Source organism: Lissotriton vulgaris, chromosome 5 (genome assembly GCF_964263255.1).
Source record: "Lissotriton vulgaris chromosome 5, aLisVul1.2, whole genome shotgun sequence".
Classification (NCBI taxonomy): domain Eukaryota; kingdom Metazoa; phylum Chordata; class Amphibia; order Caudata; family Salamandridae; genus Lissotriton; species Lissotriton vulgaris.
This window is the reverse complement of record NC_141693.1, coordinates 831397090-831421942: the sequence shown is the minus strand read 5'-3', so window position 1 is coordinate 831421942 and position 24853 is coordinate 831397090. Positions and strand designations below refer to the sequence as shown.

At 41.0% G+C, this 24853-nt stretch overlaps 1 protein-coding gene across 3 annotated transcripts in view; it reads left to right on the top strand.

Annotated features, from left to right (window-relative positions):
• Nucleotides 1-24853, top strand: part of PIK3AP1 (phosphoinositide-3-kinase adaptor protein 1) — a 1689354-nt gene that overhangs the window by 995065 nt on the left and 669436 nt on the right. For all 3 annotated transcript variants that reach the window (XM_086922323.1, XM_086922324.1, XM_086922325.1), the window contains one exon: nucleotides 4483-4578. In XM_086922323.1, coding sequence (XP_086778449.1) covers nucleotides 4483-4578 — 96 coding nt within the window. The remainder of the gene's footprint in view (nucleotides 1-4482; nucleotides 4579-24853) is intronic.

Sequence of the window (24853 nt, the reverse complement as noted above, 5' to 3'; positions counted from 1 at the left end):
TGATGGGACACGGCAGGCCATAGTTGTGTAACTAGACCCGAACCTCAAGTGGGGCTAACACTCCCAGCCCTGGCTGGCCCTAGCACTGGTCGCACACAGTGCAACAGTCTGTTTTGGAGCCCCCTCCTCCATTTCCTCCTCCATGAATTCCATCACTGCCCCTCACCAACAATGCACCTCATCTCTCTATAGCACCTTTCTGGCAAGCATTTCATTTTTTTTATAGCACTTCTCATTGTTTACTCACACTCAGTTCTTTGATCTGCATAGTACACGTACTTTGTAGCAGGCACATTAACGTTCTGCGCTCTGTAGGTGGTAAGAGTACCCACGTGAGTGCATGGTGACCCATGCCACAATGTGAGAGTAGGGTAAGGGTAGTGACTGCAAGGTGAGTGAGGTGACCATATGAATTTGGGTGAGGGTGTAAGTGCAGAGTGGGACGAATGAATATATGGTTATTGATGGGCTTATTTGAGTGAATTTCCAGATTGAGCAGTGAGGGGTACAGGTGAGTGAAGTGTCACATGAGAGCAGGTTGAGTAATGTGCTTGTGTGACTGCAGGGTGAAGTACAGGGTGAACAGCACCAGTGCATAGCATAGTGACTGCAGAGTGATCACTGTGAGTGCAGGGTAAGCAGGTGAATGGTGTGAGTGCATGGTGATCGGTGTGAGTGCATTGTGATCGCTGTGAGTGCAGGGTAAGCGTGAAAGTGAATGGCGAGAATGAGGAGCGATTTGCTCGAATTTAGGGTGCATTCCCTGAAACTTGAAGTAACTCCGCATGTTATTGACTGCAGCGTAGGGTTTCAGATATAAGCTAAAACTATTGCTATTATGGCATTTACCAGGGATCAGGGTGGAGGAAACAAATGTGCTTATCTTGTAACAAACTTGGGGGCATATCAACAAGGGCCTTATCTCTGCTTTTTTGGGCTTTAAAGCCAAAAATGCGGAGATAAAACTATCGCCCTCTTTACAAGTGGGTGCTAACATGCATTAGCGCATGTTAGCGCCCGTTTTCCCGTCGCCTGCTTTGCATCGTGGGAGTCACTGGGCAGTACTGCTTGTGAAATATTGCTGATGTGCACATCACAATATTTACAAGGAGGCCCATGCATTTTAGCAGATGTTCGTTTTGGGCGAAAACCGCGTTTTTCGCCAAAAACTTAATGTCTGCTAAAATGCTGACTTACCTATACTTTACACTGGGGGTGGATCATGCTGATACCAGGGATGTTCCATGGAAAACACCGCTATTGCTGGAATAATTATCGCCATTGCGCTATGCGTTGTTAATACAGCGGTAGCATGGCAATAATATCCAGCGATAGCTGGCGATAACAAATCTCACCCAAAGCGCAGCCAGCGATAATTATCGCTGCCATTGATAATAAAAGGGAAAAAAGACAGAAAAGTCACATTACAAAGGAATACATATTTCTTTAATTATGAGCATATTTATTGTCAAGACAAGTAATTTGCAGGCTGTTTAAACTACACATAGCTGGCTGGCATTTTGCTTTTGGCAAATTGAAGCCCTTTTAACCCTGTGGGGCATTGTGTGCCTGCCTGTGTAATTTTAAAAGAAACTTTGTCTCCTTTCTGCTAAGAGCTAACCCTTCCAAGACTGGGTTAACTTCATAGAGCTGAAATGATTCAGCTGCAGTGGGAGGCAGGCTGTCTCCTCTTCTGAAACTGAAAGAAAGTAACAGTCACTTTCAGCTGCAGTGGGAGGCAAGGAGTATCCTCTGCTATAAAATCTAATGCAAAGGAGCAGGTCTGTATGCTCATTTGCTTTCGGTTTTAGCAGACTTCCTGCCTTCCACTGCAGCTGAAGTATTTCAGCTCAACCAATGAACCCCTCTCCCAGAACAATTACAAGTAACTGTTAGCTCTTAACATGACAAAGAAAGAGCACATTGTGCCCCATTTATCTCCCCCTCCCTCCCCCTCCACCCCTCTGTTACTGAGTTCTCCCACGAAACAGTTCAATTTGAAATGGTTTGTAGACTTGCGATGCAGGAAAGTTAAAGACCAACACAGTTAAAGTTTTATGGTGGAGTGCGCGTCCCCCCCATAGATGGTGTTGCACCCCCCTGGGGGACGCGCCCCACAGATTGAAGAACTCTGCTGTATGGTATGAACTGTGTCTACACCCATTTTTGCAGCACAGCAAATGAGGTAAACTAAACCTGCACATCGTTCTGGGGCCTACGGGAGGAAGTAATATGCTTTTAAGACATGAATGTGCTAATAGAACCTACTGGAGGGTGAGATTCGCTCTGAATGGGACCACAAGCCACAGCATGCAGTAAATGGCAAACACACTCAGCGAGGCCCACTGGGGGTCAGGCATGCAGTTAATTAGTTAATCATAGCTCTCTGTGAGACATTCATAGTTGCCATGAGTAAGAGGCTGCAACCTCGAAACGCGTCAGGCTAAAGTATTAATTACACTGGAATGAAAATGCAAGTTTCCTTTTGAAAAATAAACCGGATAGTTCACATTTGCTGTTGTGTGTGTCCTTAAGCTTTCAGGCATTTTTTTAGATATATATATATATATATATATATATATATATATATATATATATATATATATATATATATATATATATATATATATATATATATATATATATATATATATATACACTCTTGCAAGTACATTTTCCACTGCCTTTATCTGATGGTGTGATGGCTTTTGATTTTTGAGCCTGATTAATTGAACTCAGAAGGGGTCTGCGCCTGCTGAGTTGCCTCTTCGAAAGCGGTCAGGAGTACTGTTTGATATATATATATATATCACCAAAATGAATTTTGATGAATCTGCACTAAACGTTCTAAAAAACATGTTTATCCGGTTTGGGTTTGGAATGGCAATTTTCATACAACTCCATGTAACATAAAATGGGGTTACAAAAACGACATTTCTCATTAAATCTCTGCTACAGAAAAAATGTGGATTGGAAATACACCAAACCTACCCTGTCTTTCTTTTGTTTGGTGTACATCTGTTCATTCATTTTTAAATAATTCGATGTTATATAAAAGTGTTGAGTAAGCTTAAGAGTTAAATATGTGGAGATATCTACCGTTCATCAGCAAACTGTCCTCCAACCTGTGTTGAATGACTGTTCACAGACAAGAAATTTCAAAATAAATATATCTGTATGGATGTGCAGCTTATTTTCCCATGTTGCAGTTTGAGTCTGCGAACTGTAAGTCGGGTTTGCAGAACCGAAGGCTCTACTTGGCTGGCCTCAAGAGAAAATGTTCTCTGCAAAGCCCTTGCAGGACATGTGAGACGGTCTCTGTGCCATGCAAAAAAAAGAAAAAAGGCCACATGAGGGGACAGGGAGAAACCACACTGATGACCAGGTCTTGGTGGAGAAACCCCCCTAACCTCCCCAAAGTTTGAAGTTGAATTTTATTTTCATGACCTATGATAGATACAGGCCCAATCATTTGCCTTCCATAGTCCACGGACCCATGTTGGGACTTCTTCCATGCTCCCATAGTCCAGAGTGTGGTACTGAGCCCATGAACTATGAAGGAGACTTTGAGGTTTAGTAATATTATGTCTTGCTACCTAGACCATGGATGCCATTTTAGGTTGGTAAGGTGTGCGATCTTGAAAAATAGTTTGCAGACAATTGACACATAAAGGGATCCTTTAAATTTAAAAGCTAAATTCTGTCCTTTTAAATAGGCTCATTTATTGTGGTCTAGCATCTAAATCTGTTATGCGGGGGGATATGTTTAAAGAGCTTGGATGTAATATATCATCTAAATAATAGAAATTCACAGAAAATACCACAATTAAAGTGAAGTTATGTTTAAGATGTGTTATTACATTTTAAAAGTTGTGTACAAACCTCTGAAAATCACTTAAAAAACCACAGGCAAAGTCATAGTGTGAGTGATGTCATAACTGGTGTTATTTGAGATTTCATCAGTGATGTAATTTAACATGTCATAAGTGGTGTTACACGTGAGGTCATGAGCGGTCCACTATGAAGGTGCAAGTTATGGTTAGTGCACGTAATCTTAACTAGTAAATTTCAGTGATGTGCAGGTTTTGTTTTACAACCATAACTTCACTTTAACTATGCTCAAATCAGGAATATTAGCAAGCATAAGACATGACATTACAGACAAGGAAAAACCTAGAAAGAAAATGTGGAAGGAGGCATATGTATAAATGACACTTATTTCTACTTTTATAGTCAGCCGCCTTGCCTGGGGGTGCTGAGACAGTCATTGAAGGATGAGTGGAGAGTTGGGGTGATCATGTGACAGAGCTATAGATTATGTTGTAGATTTGATATAAATGTTTTCTTTAATTTTGTGCTCAGGGTGACATTAGTTTAAATAAAACCGGGGATATTTTGGGCTGATGATAAGCAAACTTCAATAACTTTGCTGAAAATCTCACTTAGTATTTACTGCTGCAATTGTCATCTTTGTTTTCACAGATGTACAAATGTTAAGGTCAGAATCAACTCGTTCAATTCAACCAGATATATTATCTGTGACTTCTAAAGAATCCATAATCCGCAAATTTTTGAAAGGTGAGATTTGTTTATTTAAATTATTCATAGTTAATAAATATTTAGTATTGTTGGCTTTTTAAACCGTATGACTCCATAACAGTGCTGAGAGCTTACATTCTACTTGGCAGCCATACTACCAAATACATCAGCTTTGAGATATAGGTTGAACTGGTCTGTTTTATGCGTTCTAAATACAGTATGACATTTTTTTTTGCCCTCATATCACCACCCGGCCTATGTGATCTGAGGCTGTAACCTGGTTTACCTGGTGTAAACGTTTGCTGATTATCTCTCTATCCTTCAAGAAAGAACAATCTTTGTTCTCAGTGAAGGACTTAGATGTAATCATTGGACAATCAACATTTAGCTCTCCAGGTCATATAGGGGCTCCATTTTCTTTCAACAATAGCCAATTTACGACTCATCTCGATCCCACAAATTTAATTAACAGATCTAAGCCATTCCTCTATAGTTGGGGCTTCTGTTGCAACGCACTTTCTATAAAGTTCCCTCCTTGCTAATAAGATGAGGAAAGATATCAGTGAGGCTTGCTGTTTGTGAATCTGGGGATAGAGACAGTTATCCAATTCAAATAATATTAAGGCATACCTTAACTTTATTTCCTGGCCTACAATTGATGCAAGGGTCTGACTTGCTTTCTCCCAATAGGAACTTAATTCAGGGATATTCACGAACATGTGTGTATCGTCTGTGTGGACCTCTCCACACTTCTTGCATCCCAGCTGCCTGCTGTACATTTGGCAGGCTTGGCTGCGTAGAAAAGGAAAGTTTTTGCCAACCCCGTAATGTTTTCATCCAAACCAAATATAATTAATGGCAGGCTGAGTGATATCCGAGTTTTAAGAATTGACTCCAAGGTAACCTTAACTTCTTCCCAAAATGCAGTGATATTGGGGCAATCCCAAAACATATGAATATCAGAAGCTGCTGGGAGGAGGCACTTGTTACAGCACTTTCCTGGCTGGAATTTAGAAGGCCTTTGGGGGGAAAGATAGGCTCAGTGCACAGTAAACAGGTGGTTGCGTCTTAACCATGCTGGTTTAACAGCTTTGTAGAGGAGGCTAAAAGATCTAGACCATAGGTCCTTGCCCTGTGCCCCCATGTCACTTCCCCACAACTCAAACAGGAGATTAAATTCACCGTCTGCCTCTACCATAATGGACCAGTACCAGAAGGCCACTTCCTTACCCCCGTTTGCCTTCCTACCAGATGTTTTTCGAGAAAACTGCACCTCCCAGCCTGCTCTTTTTTCCTTGACTGCTTCCGGGACCAGCTGGCCAGTTGTATATATTTAAATCTAGATAGGGCTGGGCCGACCCTCTCAGAGAGCACCTCTCATTCTACCAGAGACCCTCCTGCCATCAACTCCCCCCATCTTAGGATCCCTGCCTCTAGTAGGGGAGCTGCAAGGCTATCTTTTAAACAGGGGGGGAGCCCCGGGGAATCCCAGATTGGGGAGAGATTGTAAAAATATGCCAGCCCAACTCTGGCTTTTATTTGAACCCTTTCTCTCACCAACAATTGTAAAATCTTTAGCCTCACCTTTTTAAAGAATCTCCGGTGTCCAAACTTAAACAAAAAAACGACAAGTAGAAGGTTAGCCCCAATTCAATAAGGAAATCTCTCAGTAAATTGGGGCTAACTGAGAGATTTCCTTATTGGATTTTTCTTTGGCCCCAAACCGAGTAAAGAAGGCCTCCAGAACTGGATCTCAATAGATTTTGTGATGTCTACTAGTAAGTCGACATGCAGGTTTTTAAATTCGGAAGCCCTTCCTTTTGACAGATCAGAAAACTCCTGCCATGAGATCAGAGCATCTCCTCTCCTAAAATCTCCAAAGGTGAGAGAATTCACCCTCGAAGAGGATAGTTCCCCTTATACCTATGCATATGCCAGTCAGGTGTATCTGAAGGGTCCCAAATTGGTGCAGAATCTGCGTAATTATGGATTCCCAGGACTCTCTTCATGTATATCTAGACCCTTAAAGCAGCCAAAAGCACAATCAATCTGACCTGCTTAAAATATTTTGGATCTCCAAATTTAAACAAAAAGTTAGCCGGACCTATTCATTGTAACATGGCTCTGACCTGCTGACCCATACAAGAGTCATCCCGTTCTCCATCCAGGGGCCTAAAATTCTTGAATTGGAAGGCATAATATTAAACCATAAAATACGGTACAGGCAGTCCTCTTTGCTTGACCTCCGTCCTCAGTTTCTTCCAGGGGATCATAAATGTCCATATAAAACTGCTAACCTTTCCTTGCAATCTTTGTAGAGCCTTGGTTGGAAAGGATAACGTTACTGTTTTAAACAAAAATGTTAATTTAGGGAGAACTAGTATTTTAGCAACATTGACCCTCCCATATATCCCGATCGGAAGATTGCCCCATCTTCTAAGCAGAGCCTTTATAGTGTTACCAACCCTGGCCAAGTTCACTACTGGCAATACCTCAAGAGACTTTGTAATCGTAATACCTAGGTATTACAAGTAGATGGACAGGTAGACGCCCTCTTCCTTACCGAAACTTGGCTTTCTAACACCTCGGCTCCCAACATCATAGGGGTATGGTATTAACAGAATGGACAGGCAGAAGGGAAAAGGGGGTGGGATTGCTATAATCCACAAACACGAGCTGACATGCACCTTGGAGAACGCAGAAATTGTGGACAATGAGACGGGTTCCTTCTCCATATCGTCGTCCCATAACCATATTCTCAAGGGACTTCTGGTTTATAGACCCCGAGGACCAGGGGCGCGGTTTGCTGCTCATTTGATTGAGAATGCAGCCAGCCCTTAGGTACGAGAGACTCCTTCTTTTGGGAGACTTGAACCTACATTTCGATGACCCCTTAAGCGGGGAAGCACAGGAACTTCGACAAGAGCTAGCTGGAATGCAACTTTTGCTAAAATCCGAGCTACCCACCCACTGCCAAGGACACCTTTTAGACCCCATTTTTGCTAACTGGAACATGCTTTTCGTAACCCCTCCCATTCCCGTGATCTGGTCGGACCATTATTTGGTCACGTTCAGAGCCGTAGTACCTGAGCTCACAGTATGGGATGAGATGGACACGAAAATTAGATGTAGAAAATGGGCTAAGTTCTCAGTAGAGGCATTTAACAATGCCTTTGGCTGGGACGGCCCACCTAGAGGGATGGGAGTGGATGTAGCCTGCGAGGCATTAGATAGGCGCATTACTGAAGCTTTGGACTGCACGGCACATTGGTCGCACAGGGGAACCTCTGAGAAAGTTCAAATCTGCACCCTGGTTTAACGCGGAACTCCGGGAAAAAAAGAGAGATTGTAAACAATAGGAGAGGCAGTGGAGAAGAATGTACTCCGAATTAGAGAGAAACATCTATAAAGCTAGCCTGAGGGAATACCATGCTCTAATCAGGAAGGCCCGGAGAATCTACTACTGCAGCAGGATTGAGGGAGCTGACAACTCTAGGAGGGAATTGTTTATGGTCTACAAAGAGCTTTCAGACCTGTCCAGTACAGGTACCCCTATGCTGAGGGGTTCAGTAGAATCCTGCAATCAGATAGCAGAGTATTTTGCCAATAAGGTGGATAAAATCTATTCCACCTTTCCGGACACGGCCAGGGCAGACGACGGAAAAGACTTTGCCCCCGTAAACCCGGACAGGAACCATCTAACTGCTTTTGAGGTGCCCTTGCGGGAGACCCTATGTCAGATTGCCAGAAGTATCAAGTCAGGCTCCCCTGCAGACCCTGCAGCCCCCAAAGCACTTCACGGATGTGTGGAAATTCTTGAGCCACATATCACACAACTATTAGAACTCTCCTTTGAACTATGGCAGGAGCCTAAATCATGGAAAGAGGCGGTGGTTCTGCCGTTGAGGAAAAAAACGAATGTCAGTATGGAACAACTTGACAACCTACGCCCCATTTCGCTTCTCCCATACTTTGCAAAGATTGCGGAAAAGGCAGTCAATAGACGACTCTCAGCGCATATTGAGGCAAATGGCCTGCTACACTCCACCCAGTCGGGTTTTCGTGCCCTCCACTCCACTGAGTCAGCACTCCTCTTGTTAACTGAAAGCTTGAGGAAACATGCGGATGAGGGTCAAACAGCGGCACTGATCCTGCTCGATCTGAGCGCCGCGTTCGACACCGTGGCTCACCACACTCTGCTACGGTGTCTAAAGAGGGGAGAAGTGGTGGGCAAAGCATGGGAGTGGCTGGAATCTTTTCTTGCTGATCGTAGCTTCCAAGTGGCACAGGGTCCCTTACGATCGAACAAAATTGACCTAAAACAGGGAGTACCCCAGGGATCCAGCCTCAGCCCGACTCTCTTTAATCTGTATGTAGCTCCGGTTGCTGACATCACTGACAGATTTGGGATAGAAGTAGTAGCCTATGCGGATGACACACAATTGGTGGTGACACTGACACAAACTAAGGAGCAATGTGCCACCAATTTCAATGCGTGCATGCAGGAACTCGCCACGTGGATGGCTGAGAACTGCCTTAAATTGAATGGAAATGAAACAGAGGTGCTGATTGTGGGCAGGGCCCCCTCAGTATGGACCTCGGCATTGTGGCCCTCCATGCTGGGCAATCTACCCATCCCCAGAAATCCAATAAAAAACCTTGGTATCTGGCTGGACAATAAGATCTCTTTCGAGCACTAGACCAAACAAGTGGCAGGCACTTGTTTTGGAATGCTGAGAATCCTCAGAAAAACCCTGAACCTCCTACCACAGTCGACTAGACAGACTCTAATCCATGCCGTAATCACATCTAGACTGGATTATGGAAATGTCTTATACTTGGGAGCCAGTGCCAAATGCTTACAGAGGTTGCAGCGCGTTCAAAACGCGGCGACCAGTCTGATTCTGATGCTCCCTAAGAGAGCGTCAGCTAAGAAAGCACTTTCTACCCTGCACTGGCTGCCAATCAAGGAACGGGTGGTTTTTAAAGCACTCTGTGTAGGACACCGGATCTTACAGAGGAAGGGCCCTAAGTACCTTCACAATATGCTTGAACCCTATAGTCCGACGGGCCAACTGAGATCTAGTGGAACTGGGCGAGTCCAGGTCCCAAAGTTCTCCAGAGCTAGAATGGGGGGAAGATCCTTTAGAGTCATGACTGCTACCTATTGGAACATACTCCCACAGAGATTACGACTTGAAACATCTGAAGCGGTTTTCCGCATAGAGCTCAAAACCAGCCTGTTTCCCACTAGCTAACTTACGCGCTAGGGGCCTCCCAGATCTCTGCTCTCCAGTCTGTCACTCAGTCTGTCTTCTTAGCGCGGGGACACACTAGCTAGTGTAACCATGTGCTTTATAAGCTTCATATAAATAAATAAATAAATCAATAAATAAATAAATCTGATTTGACTTCTGACCTGGTTTTGAGCAAATAGATTCCCTTCCACCTTGGCCCATGACATCACCTATATCTTTCCCTAGTTAACAGGATACCCCAACAGTTTTCCAAAATTCTCAACGTGTTCTTCTTATCTAGAAACTGCTAATTCCGGGTTCAACTTGTATAAAATTGCATCATCAGAATATAACACTAACTTGGTTTATTGCCCTGCAGATTCAAAGAAAATTATAGTACCGACCTGGTGAATCTGTGGGCGAAGAATAGGATTCACTGAAAAAAACATACATTTCAGGCATGTTATAGTTAGGACTTAGCATTTAAGAAACCTTAGAAATTCACTGAAAAAACCATAGGTTTCACCTATGTAATAGTTAGCTGTACATTTCTCTCATACAAAACCATTGAAATTCCTCCATTATAGGTAGTTCAGCTAACTATAACTCGCGCGCCCGCAATGCACTACTGATGATGTCACATATTACATCACTCATGATATGGTCAGTGACATCACTCATGACATCACTCATGACATCTCAAATGACATCACTGATGACATCATCCAGTGAATGTGTGCCATTCTGAAAAATACATATTTTTTTCATATGTATATCTAAAGGTTGATGGAAGCATAAATGGGTAAATAAGTGTCTAAATGGATGGGTTTTTTTGTAAAATGTATTGTATAAAAGACTTATTAAGTGTATCTTACTGAATACATGTATTAGCGAGTAATGTTTAAATATATAAATATCTGTATCAGTGTCTCACTTTGTGTATAAGTAGCTGCATGGGTTGGTGAGTAGCTATATGAGTGTCTATATGCGCTATTAGTTGATTTTTGATTATCAGTATGAGTGTCTGTATGGTTTGTGGGGATATTACTTAGCGCATAGATGCATGAATGACTGACTCACTGTTTGTATGTGTTTTGAAGACAACATGTGTGCAGGACTGTATCGGTAAATGAGTGTGTGTATGGGGTGTTAGTGAGTGAATGACTATCTCAATAGTATCTTTATGAGTAACTACATATCTTTTAAACTAGTTTATGTGAATATTGATGTATATACATGAGTATATGTGAGCGCAAAAGTTTGGAAGACTTCCTGTATAAATAAGTATGTGTTTCTATATGTGATTGTTTAAGAGAGTTAGTATGTGTATATTTCTGTACAAATAAGTGTAGTGGTGTATGTATAGCTATGTATGCATGCAAATGGATGTTTAAAAGTGTATTTGCATGTGTGAGTACGTGTGTGAGTAACTCTATGGATGAGTGTCAGTGTGTAACAGGATGTATAGGTGTATGAGAACATATGATGAGTCAGTACATGTGTGAGTGACTATATAGAACTGTTAGTGAATGACTGGATATGTATGTAGATTTAGGAATTACTGAATAGGTTGTTGTAACTGATATTAGTATCTCCATTTTTTGAAAATTTTAGTTTCTATTTTTGAATGTCTGTATCAAGGGTTATATTACGCTGACAGGAGGTCTGCCACTCTTTCACAACGATGATGTCATCAGTGATGTCATCAGTGATGTAATTTGAGATGTTATCAGTGATGTCATGAGTGATGTCACTGACCATGTCATGAGTGATGTAATATGTGACATCATCATTAGTGCATTGCGGCAGAAAAATTGTTCCTAGAAATGCAGAAGAGGTGTTAGCTGATGAAGTTTTAGGAAGACGTCCTAAAGCTCCAGTGTACACTTGGAATTTTAGTAGTATTTGCAGTGTGCTGCAATAATCTATGATTTTCTTACGCAATTATACCAAGAAAGGTGTTACACAAAAGATTAAGATGTTACAAAAAGAAGACCCTTGCAGAGTGAGAGAAAATACTGGTTTGCAAGGTCATTCTCTGCCTTGTGTTTCTAAAAACGTATGTCGAAGTGTTTTCCACCATTTCAGGATGTTAGCAGTTCATCATACTCAGATGAGGAAATTAGTCAGAACATTGTATTACGCGAAAGGTCCAGCACTAATGTTAAAAAAGTTGAACAGTGCTCTTTTGCATGGATCTGTATCAGATGTAACAAATGTTTTTTGATGAAATTGAGATTAGTTACTTTGGTCCTCAGGAAGATAGTGCAGAAAGTGAGAGATTAATAGAAGAAAATGTGGAAGAGAATGTAGGACAGTTCAGTGTAGAAAAGTTTGAGCAAGAAATTATACAGTTTAAGGTGATTTCAGGTGAAAGGCCAAATTATTCTTGTATCTGTTGTCGACAAATTCATTATAAAAATCAAACCAGGACTGTTGATCTGTATTTAAAAAGTGAAAAAGAAAATAATAATGAGTGGAAGGATTTTGCAACTTATTTGTTGGTAGAGAATTGTTTTGATTTGTGTTCTGATCAGCGTATTTGTAAATATTGTTATAACAAATTAGAAGAGAACGAAATGCCTGCAAGAGCTCTGCATAATAATCTTGAGTTGGTACATATTCCTTCTGAACTGATGGATTCAAATACCTATGAGTCTATTCTTATTCAATGTGTGCATCCATTTCAGGCTATTGTTCGTATGGAGCGTAAGACAGGAAAATTGCCTCCTTCTGATTTGCAAAGAGGATTAAAGGGAAGAGTTGTATATTTGCCTCTAGATTTAAAGAAAAATATTGAAGCTATCGGTGTAGAAAATGTAGAGGATGAACCTTTAGTTATTCTTGTTAATGGCGTTCCTACTAAGAGTAAGAACATCTGGAAAGAATTAGTGGCCGTTAGGAAAGTGAAAAAGGCAACATTGTATCTGGTAAAAATGAATCAATATTACAAAAATGTGTATGTGGCAGAAGAAGAAATAACTGTACAAGAAGATACTGACTTGCCATCTGGACAAATTGAAAAAGTGGATGTGTCCAGAACTGAAGAAATCTACGTACATTACAGTGTTCATCCATTGCATTCCAAAGCAATGATGGGGAATGCTATAGAGTTATTACAAACGAAAGAAGCAAAAGGAAATCCCATTAGTGTATGGGAAAAAAGCTTGGAAGCTCGTTGTTTCCCTCAGTTGTTTCCTACAGGAAAAGGAGGATGATATGATGAACGACCTGTGTAGATTCCTGCATCTGAATACCGGACATTAAGTTTATATGCAGAAGATGCAAGATTTCGACAATGTATTCCATATTTGTTTCATCTTTTGTTTGAGAGTGATTTGTCTGGACTTTCTTATGCAGTAAACCACATATTGAAAACAGGTGTACATCTGCAAAATGTTTCGGCAAAGGAATTGATGGATAAAGTACAGCGTAAAGATAACGTTTTGTAAACTCAGCTGATTAATCTGATGGCATGTCAGCGTGGTACTATTGAGTACTGGTACCGTCATCATGGGGAACTTAAATGTATGCTAAGGAACTTAGGAACTCCTACATGGTTCCTTACTCTAAACTGTGCTGAATATACTTGGGATAATTTACTTCAATTTCTTCGAGAGGCAAATCCAAATATACCAAGTATCGAATACAAGACATCTGGAGAATTGTGCTCTTTGGATCCTGTTAATGTATGCAGGTATTTCAATCATAGATTCGAAGCTATGATGTCTTTTATCACCAATAAAAAAAATCCTCCTCTTGGAGAGGTTCTAGATTTCTTTTGGAGAAAGGAGTATTAAGCGAGAGGTGCTCCTCACATACATATGCTATTATGGATCAAAGATGCTCTCAAATTTGGAACAGACTTAGATGATACTGTGTTGTCTTTTATTGAAGAATATGCTACATGTGAAGTACCCAAAAGTACACAACATAAGGACTTAAGACAACAAGTCTTACGATTCCAAAGCCATCGTGTGGCAAATACTGTCGTCGAAAGTAAAAATCTAAGGACAAATTCTAAAGCAAATGCCGTTGTGCATTTCCTCGACCTGTAATATCGAAAGGAAGAGTGAACAGTTTTATGTCATCTTTGCGACATAATATCACAAGAAAGTCTCCAAAAAATACCTACAACTTAAGAAGAAATGAAGAGTCAAAATACATAAATGACTACAACCCAGTCACTTTGTCCATGTGGAATGCTAATATGGATATTCAATATGTTGCAGACAATTCCATTGCTGTTGCTCGATATGTGACATTGTACATAACAAAGTCAGAAAAGACTGAGAAGAGTCTAAGTAAGAAAATATACAGTTACAGTTTGAAAATGTTATCTCATCGAGAAATTGGAGCGTATGAATGCTCGGATCGCTTATCATCTTCAAGTCTATACTCCAAATCTAGAAGAATCATTTGGGTGAGTCTAGGTCTTGCTGCAACACGAAACCGAGTTCTTAAATCTGTACAAGAAATTGAATATTTAGCTGAAAAAGAGCCAGAATGTACTGATATTGTGAAGAAAAATATGTTGGATACATATTATCTAAATGCAAGTCATCCTCTTGAGAACATTTGTCCCTATGAAGTGCTGCAAAACTATATTTTTAAACTGAATATTACCAAAAACATTAATAATGGTATATATGCCGTTATTGGTTCTGAAGTATGTCTGGTGAAACAAAGAAAAAGACATTTGATTAATCACAGTAAACTGAGTTGCGAAACACCTGACAAAAGGGAATTTTACTATTTCGCTCTTTTGCAACTTTACAAGCCATGGCGTTCAGAATTGGAATAACTTGGAGATTTTGACAGCTATGAAGATTCCTTCAATGCAATTAAAGGTACTATAGAGTGTCCTGTTTTTCCTAATTATGTCAAAATGTTGAATGACAAAACTGAGCAAGAAGCTACAATTGCCGCTGAGATTGCTAGAGACGGTTCTCAAGACACTGAAACTTCTGCTCCGTTGAGTCAGGACCCACTGGGAGAACCAAGTGTTCTAAATGAAGCAGCAACTGCTATGAAAGAGGTGGAAACAGTAATGCATCAAGGTCAAGAACATCTAACAAACAGGAAACTTGGAACAACAACTAAATCTTGAGCAGAAAGAAATATATGAGCAAGTGAGAGAACAGATTAACCATGATTTCTTCATGAGAAAAAAGAGTGCTCTTGCTCATCATTTGAACCTATCCGTATGTATGTTAGTGGACAAGCTGGAACAGGAAAAAGTTTTTTAATTAAAGTAATCACAAGGTTTCTACAGAAAACAAACTGACTAACATTTGTCTTGTGTTGTCACTGCTCCAACTTGGTTGGCGGCACACAATAATAAAGGGATTACTTTACATCATTTATTGATGCTATCAGTAGAGCATGACAACAATTACAATACCACAAACTAGCTGGAGAAGCTTCTTATAAAGTTTCAAGAGTGTTGAAGAAAATGAAGCTTGAGGTAAGCATGGTCTCAAACTTAATGCTTACCTTTGTGCATTTAAGAATGCAGCAAATTCTTAAAACAGAGTATGGCGTATTATTTGGAGGAAAACACGTCATAGTTTTTGGAGATCTTCTACAACTTACTCCTGTAAAAGGACAGCCAGTCTTTAAAACACTGGTACATGAAGATACTAGAAAGTCTTTGGGGAGTATTGGCAACGTAAACATTTGGTCATATTTTCAGTATAAGTAACTTACTACAAACACGCAACAAGCAAATGATGTTGATTATTGAACTATTCTTCAAGATATAAGAATTGGAAAATTGACCAAACATGGCAAACAATCTTTACAGGCATGATTACTTTCCAATTTGTTTCCAAATGCAAATATTGTCCCACAAAAAATATACATGAGAATTGCAGAAAAGAAATCTGTAATCTGCCTAATTCCAACACTGCGTGAATGTTCTATATTTATTGAAGAAATGTTAAAGTTGAAAAATGAAGAAATTATAAAATTGGAAGCAACATGAAGGAATCAGTATTATTTTGAGTGAAAACTTGAAGAGGAAATTGGATTCTTTAGAGAAATCGATAAGTAAAACTGCTGGTTTAGAAAAGAATTTGTATGCATGTGTAAATTGTAGGATAATTTTGCGACGTAATTTGAATGTGCAAAAAGGTTTAGTAAATGGAGCAATGGGTAAAATTGTTGATTTTGTTACTTATGTAAACAGAGATGGCATTGAATTTTTGAAAATCAAATTTGATGAAATTGCTGAAGTACAACAAGTTAGTCATTGTGCAGCTCGTTTTTTTGCTTGTAAAAGATTTGTATGTCTGCAGAAAACAGTTTCCTGTTTGGCATATGCGATGACCATTCATAAATCTCAAGGTTTAAGTGTAGATTGTACTTTAGTAAATATTGGAAGTTCCATTTTTGAAGAAGGTATGTCATATGTTGCTTTGTCTCGAGTCAAAACTTTATCTGGATTGTACTTGATTGATTTCTGCAGATAAAAACTGTGTGAAAGAGTATAACAGGTTAAGAAGAGAATATGCACCCAATTTAGGTCAATATCCAATGATTGAAAAGCGTGTGGTAGGTAGAAAAAGAAGACTTGAGAATATCTGTTCTGAAACTGTAGACAAAGAAAAAAAACGATGAAGTTGCACCTCCAAGCAAAAAGACAAAGGACAGTGTTGAAGAGAATGTTGGTTATCGGTTTGAAAATACTTCTGGTGTCAACTGCTATGCTAATGTAGTTGTTAATGTTGTTTTTTTTCTTCAAAGTTTCCAACAGCAAATTAAAAAAATCGGGACAAAAGATTCTGTTCATTGTTAAATTCTGTTTATGAGAAATGTACTAGTGATAAAAGTAAAATACAAAGTGTTTCCAATATTCAAAATGTTTTGGACATATGTTCTGGTTCTAGTCAATTTACACAGAATATTCAGCAAGATTGCCAGGAATATTTAATGTTTATGCTTGGTGTACTGGAGGATGAAGGTATAGATGTTGAAAACCTTTTTGGCCTTTCTTATAAATGGCATCATGACTGTCGAAATTGTTTGTTTACATGTAGCACTGACATAGACACTGAGAGATTCATATATTTGACTTTACCTGACTGTGAATCAGTGTCTTTTAACAATCTAATTAGAGGAGCAAGTCAAAACATGGAGTGTAGCCAATGTAAATCAGAAATGTCATCAACATTATTTATACAAACATATGGACAGTATGTTATTTTAATGCTGCAACGTTCTAGAACTGATGGAAGTTGAAAGACTTACCAGGATGCCAAACACTTTGTTGACGCTCGAGACAAGCCCCCTGCCACGCTGCTAATTCTCTCGGGGCACTCCATTACCATCACACGGTTCTTCTGCCCTGTTGCAGTTCCCCCCCCCCCGCCGCAAGCGCCACAGGACACCAGGTGCAATCGCAGAGCGGGGGGAACGTAGAACCACAAGAACCAGGAGCCTTCAGCTGGCCACGCCCCCAAACGCGCCCGGAGACGCTTGAAAAGGGCGTTGCCGTTACTGGTGAGCGGGTTGAAAGACTTACCAGGACGCCGAACACTTTGTTGACGCTCGAGACAAGCCCCCTGCCACGCTGCTAATTCTCTCGGGGCACTCCATTACCATCACACGGTTCTGCTGCCCTGTTGCCGTTCCCCCCCCGCCGCAAGCACCACAGGACACCAGGTGCAATCGCAGAGTGGGGGGAACGTAGAACCACAAGAACCAGGAGCCTTCAGCTGGCCACGCCCCCAAACGCGCCCGGAGGCGCTTGAAAAGGGCGTTGCCATTACTGGTGAGTGGGTTGAAAGACTTACCAGGACGCCAGGACGCCGAACACTTTGTTGACGCTCGAGACAAGCCCCCTGCCACGCTGCTAATTCTCTCGGGGCACTCCATTACCATCACACGGTTCTGCTGCCCTGTTGCCGTTCGCCCCCGCCGCAAGCGCCACAGGACACCAGGTGCAATCGCAGAGTGGGGGGAACGTAGAACCACAAGAACCAGGAGCCTTCAGCTGGCCACGCCCCCAAACGCGCCCGGAGGCGCTTGAAAAGGGCGTTGCCATTCCCGCATCGCGGGATGCGCGCGGGCGGCCGCCAGGCTGAGCCCGGGCAGAGGGCGGGCCGTCTGTGGCCGTCCGGGGCTGGTAGAGGCTGGGCTGGGCCACCCCTCCTTTATTTACTTCTTTGTGGTCTGTATCCAATATTAATCTTTTATTAGTTTACTGTCATATCTTTATTCTTTTATTGAAATCAGTGTAACTTATGTATTTAGTGCATTAACATAGAACACCTGTTCGTGTACTATTTCTTGAATCTCATTGGATTCATTGTTCAGTAAACATGGTGAAAAATGTTAAGGATAAAACTGCTGCTAACCCTCCCCTACCTACTCTGACAGCAATAGACCGAATGCTACAGCAGACGATTGGGGTGGTTGCTTCAGTTATTGAAAGTACGGAAAGGCGCCTTTCCCTGCCATCCGGTTTCCTTCCTCCCTTAGTCAATCCAAATACGACAATGATGACCATCAACTCACAGGACTCCTTACTAGCACCCTCCTTTGCAGTTCTGCCTAGAAGAACTAGTATAACTCCAATAAATGAGAGGTCTTGTAGGGATTCCACGGATGTCAATGAATTACTACCTTTAACCGCAAGGCTATCTGTGACTCCCTCCCTATCTCCTAGTAATGAGATTGGCGATTCCCCTTCTCCAAATGAAGATGCCCCAGAAAATGAGGCCCAAGATACTTTAGGAAGCCCAATCCCTGCTCTAATCATTAGTGATAGCCCCTGTATTAGAACTAGGGGACAGAAGGCTAGATCTAAACAAAAACATATTGTTAGAGAAAGACAATCCAGTAAGACAAACAAAAATAACAAAAGAAATACCAAACTCAAAGGAAATAAATGTATTGAACATCCAAACAGGAGCATAGGGAGTGAGACGAACGATCACCCAGTGACAACCCCTCTCCATACCATTAATAGGGACCTAAATTGAATCTTTTTGGGAGAGAATGGAGACTCTATTAATGACCCTCTTCGAGCCTATAAAATTAAAAGTCAATAACATAGAGTCTAGGCTAATTAACATTGAGGGTAAACTCGATAAACAATCGACCCCAAGTGAGGCTAAATCTCGATCCCAATCAAATGCATCATGTTCTAAAACTGGTCCCTTGGCTTCTGCTAAGGTTGCACTTCCAACTTTAACATCAGTCCCAAGTAAAGCATTAGCAAAATCTAAACATCTGACTCCAAAGCCCACTGATCGGCCTGACCAAAGTGGCACAAGGGGGAATACTATAAATCAGGACAAGGGGTCTGCTGTCTCACTCACAGCAACCCCGAATGTACCTTTGACTGTACCACCACTACAAAATAGAACTGTAGGGCCACAACACGGGGAAGAGGAAACAACAAATCTTTTTAATTTAAATCTTCCTCCAGAAGCTACACCTTACACCGTGGTTCTAACAAATGTACCCCCAATCCCTCCTAATACCACTGAAAATTGGTCAACCCTGAGAAATAAATCCCTTCATTTTTTGTCATCTAGGGTAGGTTTAAAAAATCATCTTTTCTCAGAGTTCAAAATGGTCAGACGAGCTAGATGGGTGGGTACCTCAACTAAAACACTGATGGGTGACTGTGTAGTTCTATCATTCCGGTCCCCTGAGTTGGTTTATACTATATTGGAAAGAGTTGCCATGGGGTCTTATGATCCGCATTTTGTTAACATCCTTCCCCTTGGTTACTTTTACCCTCCTCTTCCACCAACTAGACGTATACCCCATGATTGTTATACTACCATGAACTGTGAACAACCGTGGACCAGAAGATATGGAATTCCTACCTTTAATTATTATGACACTCTTAGTGGGTTGGAAAATATCGACTGACTGCGGTTTACTTCAACAATTCCCACAGTGTCAGGTTTAAATGAGGTAATACTTTCTGATCTCTGTATTGAAGAACAGCCAGATGAACTCGGGGGGGGGGGGGAAACAATTACCAGCTATGCTAACCACGTGTGATGTTGTGGAGCCCGTTGGGGATATTCTGGCACCAGAAGATGACTTGGTGCGGGGGGGGCTATCAGTTGGCTCCTCCTCTGTATGTCAACTCCACCTCGATATCTCCTGTAGTCCAGCCTATTCCATCAAAGAGTTCTACGGTGTTTAAAATTTCTTCCTGGAACATTGCCGGTATTAGACATAAAGTTTATGATCCTATTTTTACGGACTTTGTTCAGTCCCAGGACTTGCTCTGCTTTCAAGAAACTTGGAGTGTTGAACCTGTGCACTTGATAGGCTACAGAACCTTTTGTACTCCTGCTGTAGCTGTTCCTCATGGGAGGCCGAAAGGTGGTTTGAACGTTTATATATCTAACAGGTTGGTCTTTGAGAAAATCACAGAACCTGTTAAAGACACATATTTCCAAATGTTGGTCCTTCATCAGACTAGAGACATCCCAATTGTCATTGTTAATATATACAACAATATTCCCTCTGAGGATGTCAAAATTGTTCTAGGGAAGTTGACTAAAGCGCTGTTTACTCAGGTGAAACTTTTTAAACAGAAACTGATGTTGATTTTATTGGGAGATTTTAATTGTAAATTGTGTGAACTGAGCAAGGACAATAGGTGCAGTGTAGCATGTGATGACGGTGTGGGACGTTTCCACTTTAACCATAATCTCTTAGGGGAACAATTCAACATCTTGCTAGCCAATTTTGACTTAGGATTTGTAAGTGAAATGTGTAATTCTGCCCCCACAATAGCTCCAACTTTTAATGGTAGAGGTCACTTTTCAACTATAGACAATATTACAATTTCTAACAGTCATAGGAACAGAATACATTCCTTTAATGTGCACGCATAGCACTGAGCGACCATTTACCACTATGTGTGTCCATTGTGTTACCTACCCCATCTTTATTATCTGGTGCTGGGGTCGGCATCAGTGCGGTCGCCGATCTAGCAATTGGTAAAACTAATGGTTATACTTTGAAATGGGCTATGGTAGATGAGGCAGAAATACTTAAAAAGGTGGTTAAAAAATGTTCTTCGGAAATAGCTATATGTCTAGAGACAGATCTACCACCTGAAACCTATCTTGCATCCTTCCTAGTCATTTCGACCGAAATCAAAACCTCCCTGACTAGGCAATCAAAGAATAAGAAGAAGGAGGGAGGCTGGTTTGACTCTAGATGTACTAGGGCTTATACAGCCCTAAAAAAGGCGCTGCATAATAAACCTAAATCTGCAGAAGACATCCGCAGACTCAGGAAAGACTACAGAATGGCCATTAGAGATAGGAAAAATACCCTGAGGTCAGAAGCCTGGGAGGCTCTCCATTCAGCCTCCAAGAGCAACGATAGTGCGAGCTTTGGAAGACGGTGAGAACCCCCTTTCTTGGTGAGGAGCCGGGACCAAAAATAGATATAGCAATTCCTGAAACAGATTGGGTCAGCCACTTCTTGAAAGTTTATGAGGGAGAAGAGTATGAAGGCGAAGAACAGATGGGGACTCTTATCCCCTTTTCTCATCATCCCCCGAGCAATGACCTTTTCTTCACTCTTGAGGAGGTTGAAAAGGCCCTGAGTAGAAGTAGGGGCGCTAAGGCGCCTGGCCCAGACGGGGTCCCCATAGATTTATTTAAAAGTGTTCCATCTCTGTGGGTGCCCCTTCTGGTCCAGGTGCTCAATGCCAGTTGTGCCACTAACTTCCTCCCAACTTGGGTGGAATCTGTCATCGTCCTGATCTATAAAAAAGGAAATAGACAGGATCCAGCCTGTTATAGGCCCATTTCTTTATTAGACTCCTTTACTAAAATAGCGGGTAGAGTCATTCTGGACCGACTCTTGGACTGGGCGGAGGCAAACTCCATTCTGTCTGACCTTCAGTACGGTTTCCGTTCTGGCCTAGGGACCGTAGAACAGGGACTGAATTTGATGATGCTGGTCGGGAAATACACGAGGGCGAAACAAGGTAACTTGTTTTTGACCTTCGTGGATCTCTCGGCCGCATTTGATTGTGTGGTCCATTCTAAACTGTGGATGATTTTGGAAAAACTTGGGGTTGATTTAAATATTATTTATTATCTTAAACGTTTTTACAGCAACGCGTCGGTCTGCGTTTCCTTTTGAGAGTGCACAGAACAAATACCAATTAGGAGTGGGGTCAGACAGGGCTGTGTTCTGGCCCCTTTCCTTTTTAACTTATACATAAATGGATTAGCAGATGCTCTGTGCAAAGACAGCTCGGATCCCCCATTTATAGGTGGTCGCCCAATACCAGCACTTTTGTACGCTGGCAATGCTGTACTTATGTCACGTACTCAAGTGGGTCTCCAGCGGGTGGTTGACAGCTTTTCCCGCTTTATGAATGATTTAGGCCTGAAAGTCAATACCTCCAAAACTTTCACTATGTATTGTGGCAGACAAACTAAACCTAAGAGGCCAATTTTTATAGCGGGTCAGAAGCTTGAATTTGCTAAACACTTCTCCTATTTGGGGATACTTTTTGCCCAAAATGAGACATGGTCCCAAGCAGTCTCTGTTAAAAAACTTGAGCTTACTAGATCAACTGCTGCTCTTAAAATCTTTTCTAGGAAATTAGGGACCCGACCCCCCATAGAACTGATAAAAATATATAAAGCCAAATGTGTAGCAGGTGCTACCTACGGTAGCGGGGTCTGGGGTTTTGCAAATTCATCACCTATTCAGGTTCCTGAAAACTCCTTTTTAAAATACATATTGGCACTCCCCCAAAGCTCCTCAAATTTTAACTGTCACTCTGAATTAGGCCTCTGTTATATCTCAGATTTGATCAAAGTAGAGCCAGTGCTGTTATGGCACAGACTCTGGACTCAAGAGGCCACACATTTAAACAGAGCTGTTCTGACAGACATTCTAAAACTGAAAGGTGCTACCAAAATAACTTGGGTGAAGTATGTGTTCAATTTTTTGAAAGACATCGGGAAAGAGGAATATTTTGCCAACCCTTTGCATATTTCAGATATTTCAAGAAAAGAACTGAAAAAGGAATGTTTAGCCCTTCTAGAATCCCATCGGGTTGCTGTGGAGGTCCTAAAACCCTCTGTTCAGCAGCACCAATTGGTTTTAGCATCTTTTAAGATTCAGCCCTATTTAATCCGTGTTAATAACAACTATGAGCGCTTTTTACTTTCACGCTTCAGATTCAATATCTTCCACAGATTGGTTAGTTTTCCTATAATTAACAATTGGACGCATGATCTATTATGTTGTCCCTGTGATAATGTCTCCCCCCAAAGTACCATTCATATATTCTTATTTTGTAAACTATACTATGAAATGAGGAAAATTGTTTTATTGCCACTCATAAGAGTTTTAGGATTTCGTCATTGCCGTGCGGCGATGATTAGTATGCAAGCGCTAGACAATCATGTAACTGTAGCAACAGTAACTTTGTTCCTAAAGAATGCGATGACTATTAGGAAACGTATGATCACATAACTGCACTTTTTCAAATATATTTTAACTGTAACTGCACTTAAAAGTAATTGATTCTGCTTATGAATCCAATGAATTATTGTATTTTTATATCCTATTTTAAAATTGTAAAATTGTAAATTACTTGTACTTTTATGATTGTCTACAACAATCGAATAAAGATATTTTGAATTGAATTGAATTGAACTGATGGAACAAAATTGAAAACTTTAATTAAAAATGTTGTAGCTGGTCAATGTTCAATATCAGAAGGAACTTTTAAAACTGTTGCTATTATTTTTCATGATGGACCTTCTACCACATCTGGACATTACATTGTTTATTTAAAATGTCTGAAAGGTTGGATACAGTGTAATGATACTCAATTAGTTTTTAAGCAACGTTTGCCCAAAGAGTTACCAAATTCTTACCTAATATTTTTAAAGACAGAATTTTAAGATCAAAATCTGCCCTTTAGGATTACAGCTGTTAAGGTACATTACTCTGGTGTTGTAGAGTATTTTGTAAGTGACGCTGAGGAGCTTGAAGGTGATCCTTTTGTTGATATTGAGGCAGTGTAGGTGTATCAGGTGGTGGGTGATGTGGATGCAGCCAGGGACATTGATGATCAGTCACATAGTGGTCTTTTGGATTTGTTGTAGTTGTTGTAGGTGTTTGGCTAGAATTCATGTGTAGAGTGTTTTACCACAATGTAGTCTGCTGCTGATGAGGGCCTGTGTCACTGTTCTTCTTCTTTTGGTTACGATCCACTTGTAAATGTGGCGGAGCATGTGGAGGGTGTTATACCAGCACAAGGACACGGTGTAGACTTGCTTAAACATGGAGAAAGAGCAGTTGATGTTGAATCCTATGTTGTGCACATGGTTGGTAGGTGTTGGTACTCTTCACACTGTAGTCAGGTAGCAGGAGTTGTCTGGGGCTGATGGAGTGGGCCTGGGGATTAGTACCTTCATCTTTTGCCAGTTTGTGTTTACAGTGCTGCTCTTTATTTACTTAGTGACGTCCTTCATTGTGTCGTGGAGGTTGCTTTTGGTGCTATGTGGCTTCTTGGTGAGGAAGAGAATGAGCTGGGTGTTCTTTGTGTAGGAGATGTTGTTGAAGTTGTGATGGTGGCTACTTATGTTAGGGTGGCCATGTAGATGTTGAATAGCATCGGACTGATGGATGAGTCCTAGGGGACCCATAGATGATGTTGGAGGTTTTGGATCAGAAGGCTGGGAGGCGGACGTTCAGGATTACTATGGAACAACTTCCAAACAAAGGACTTGATACATACTATTTGGCCGTAAGGAAAAGTGTGCAAAACCATTAAGGACTTTTTGCTGTGTATTTTGTCAGCATCTATTTCTAAGTAACATTATTTACAGTGTAAGAAAAATAATCAGAATGTATTGTTATTTTATGATTGTTTGACATATGTTATATTTAGGTAAGAAATTGCTCTTAGAAAAAAACATTTAAGAAATGTTTTATTTCTATTTCTTATATTGTTATTGAGAATGTTGACTGGGTTTTTTTAAGATATCCTTATGGATTGTCTTTTTTTTGCCCGCTGTTATGTGATGAGTACTATTGAACTCACTGTTTGTAGT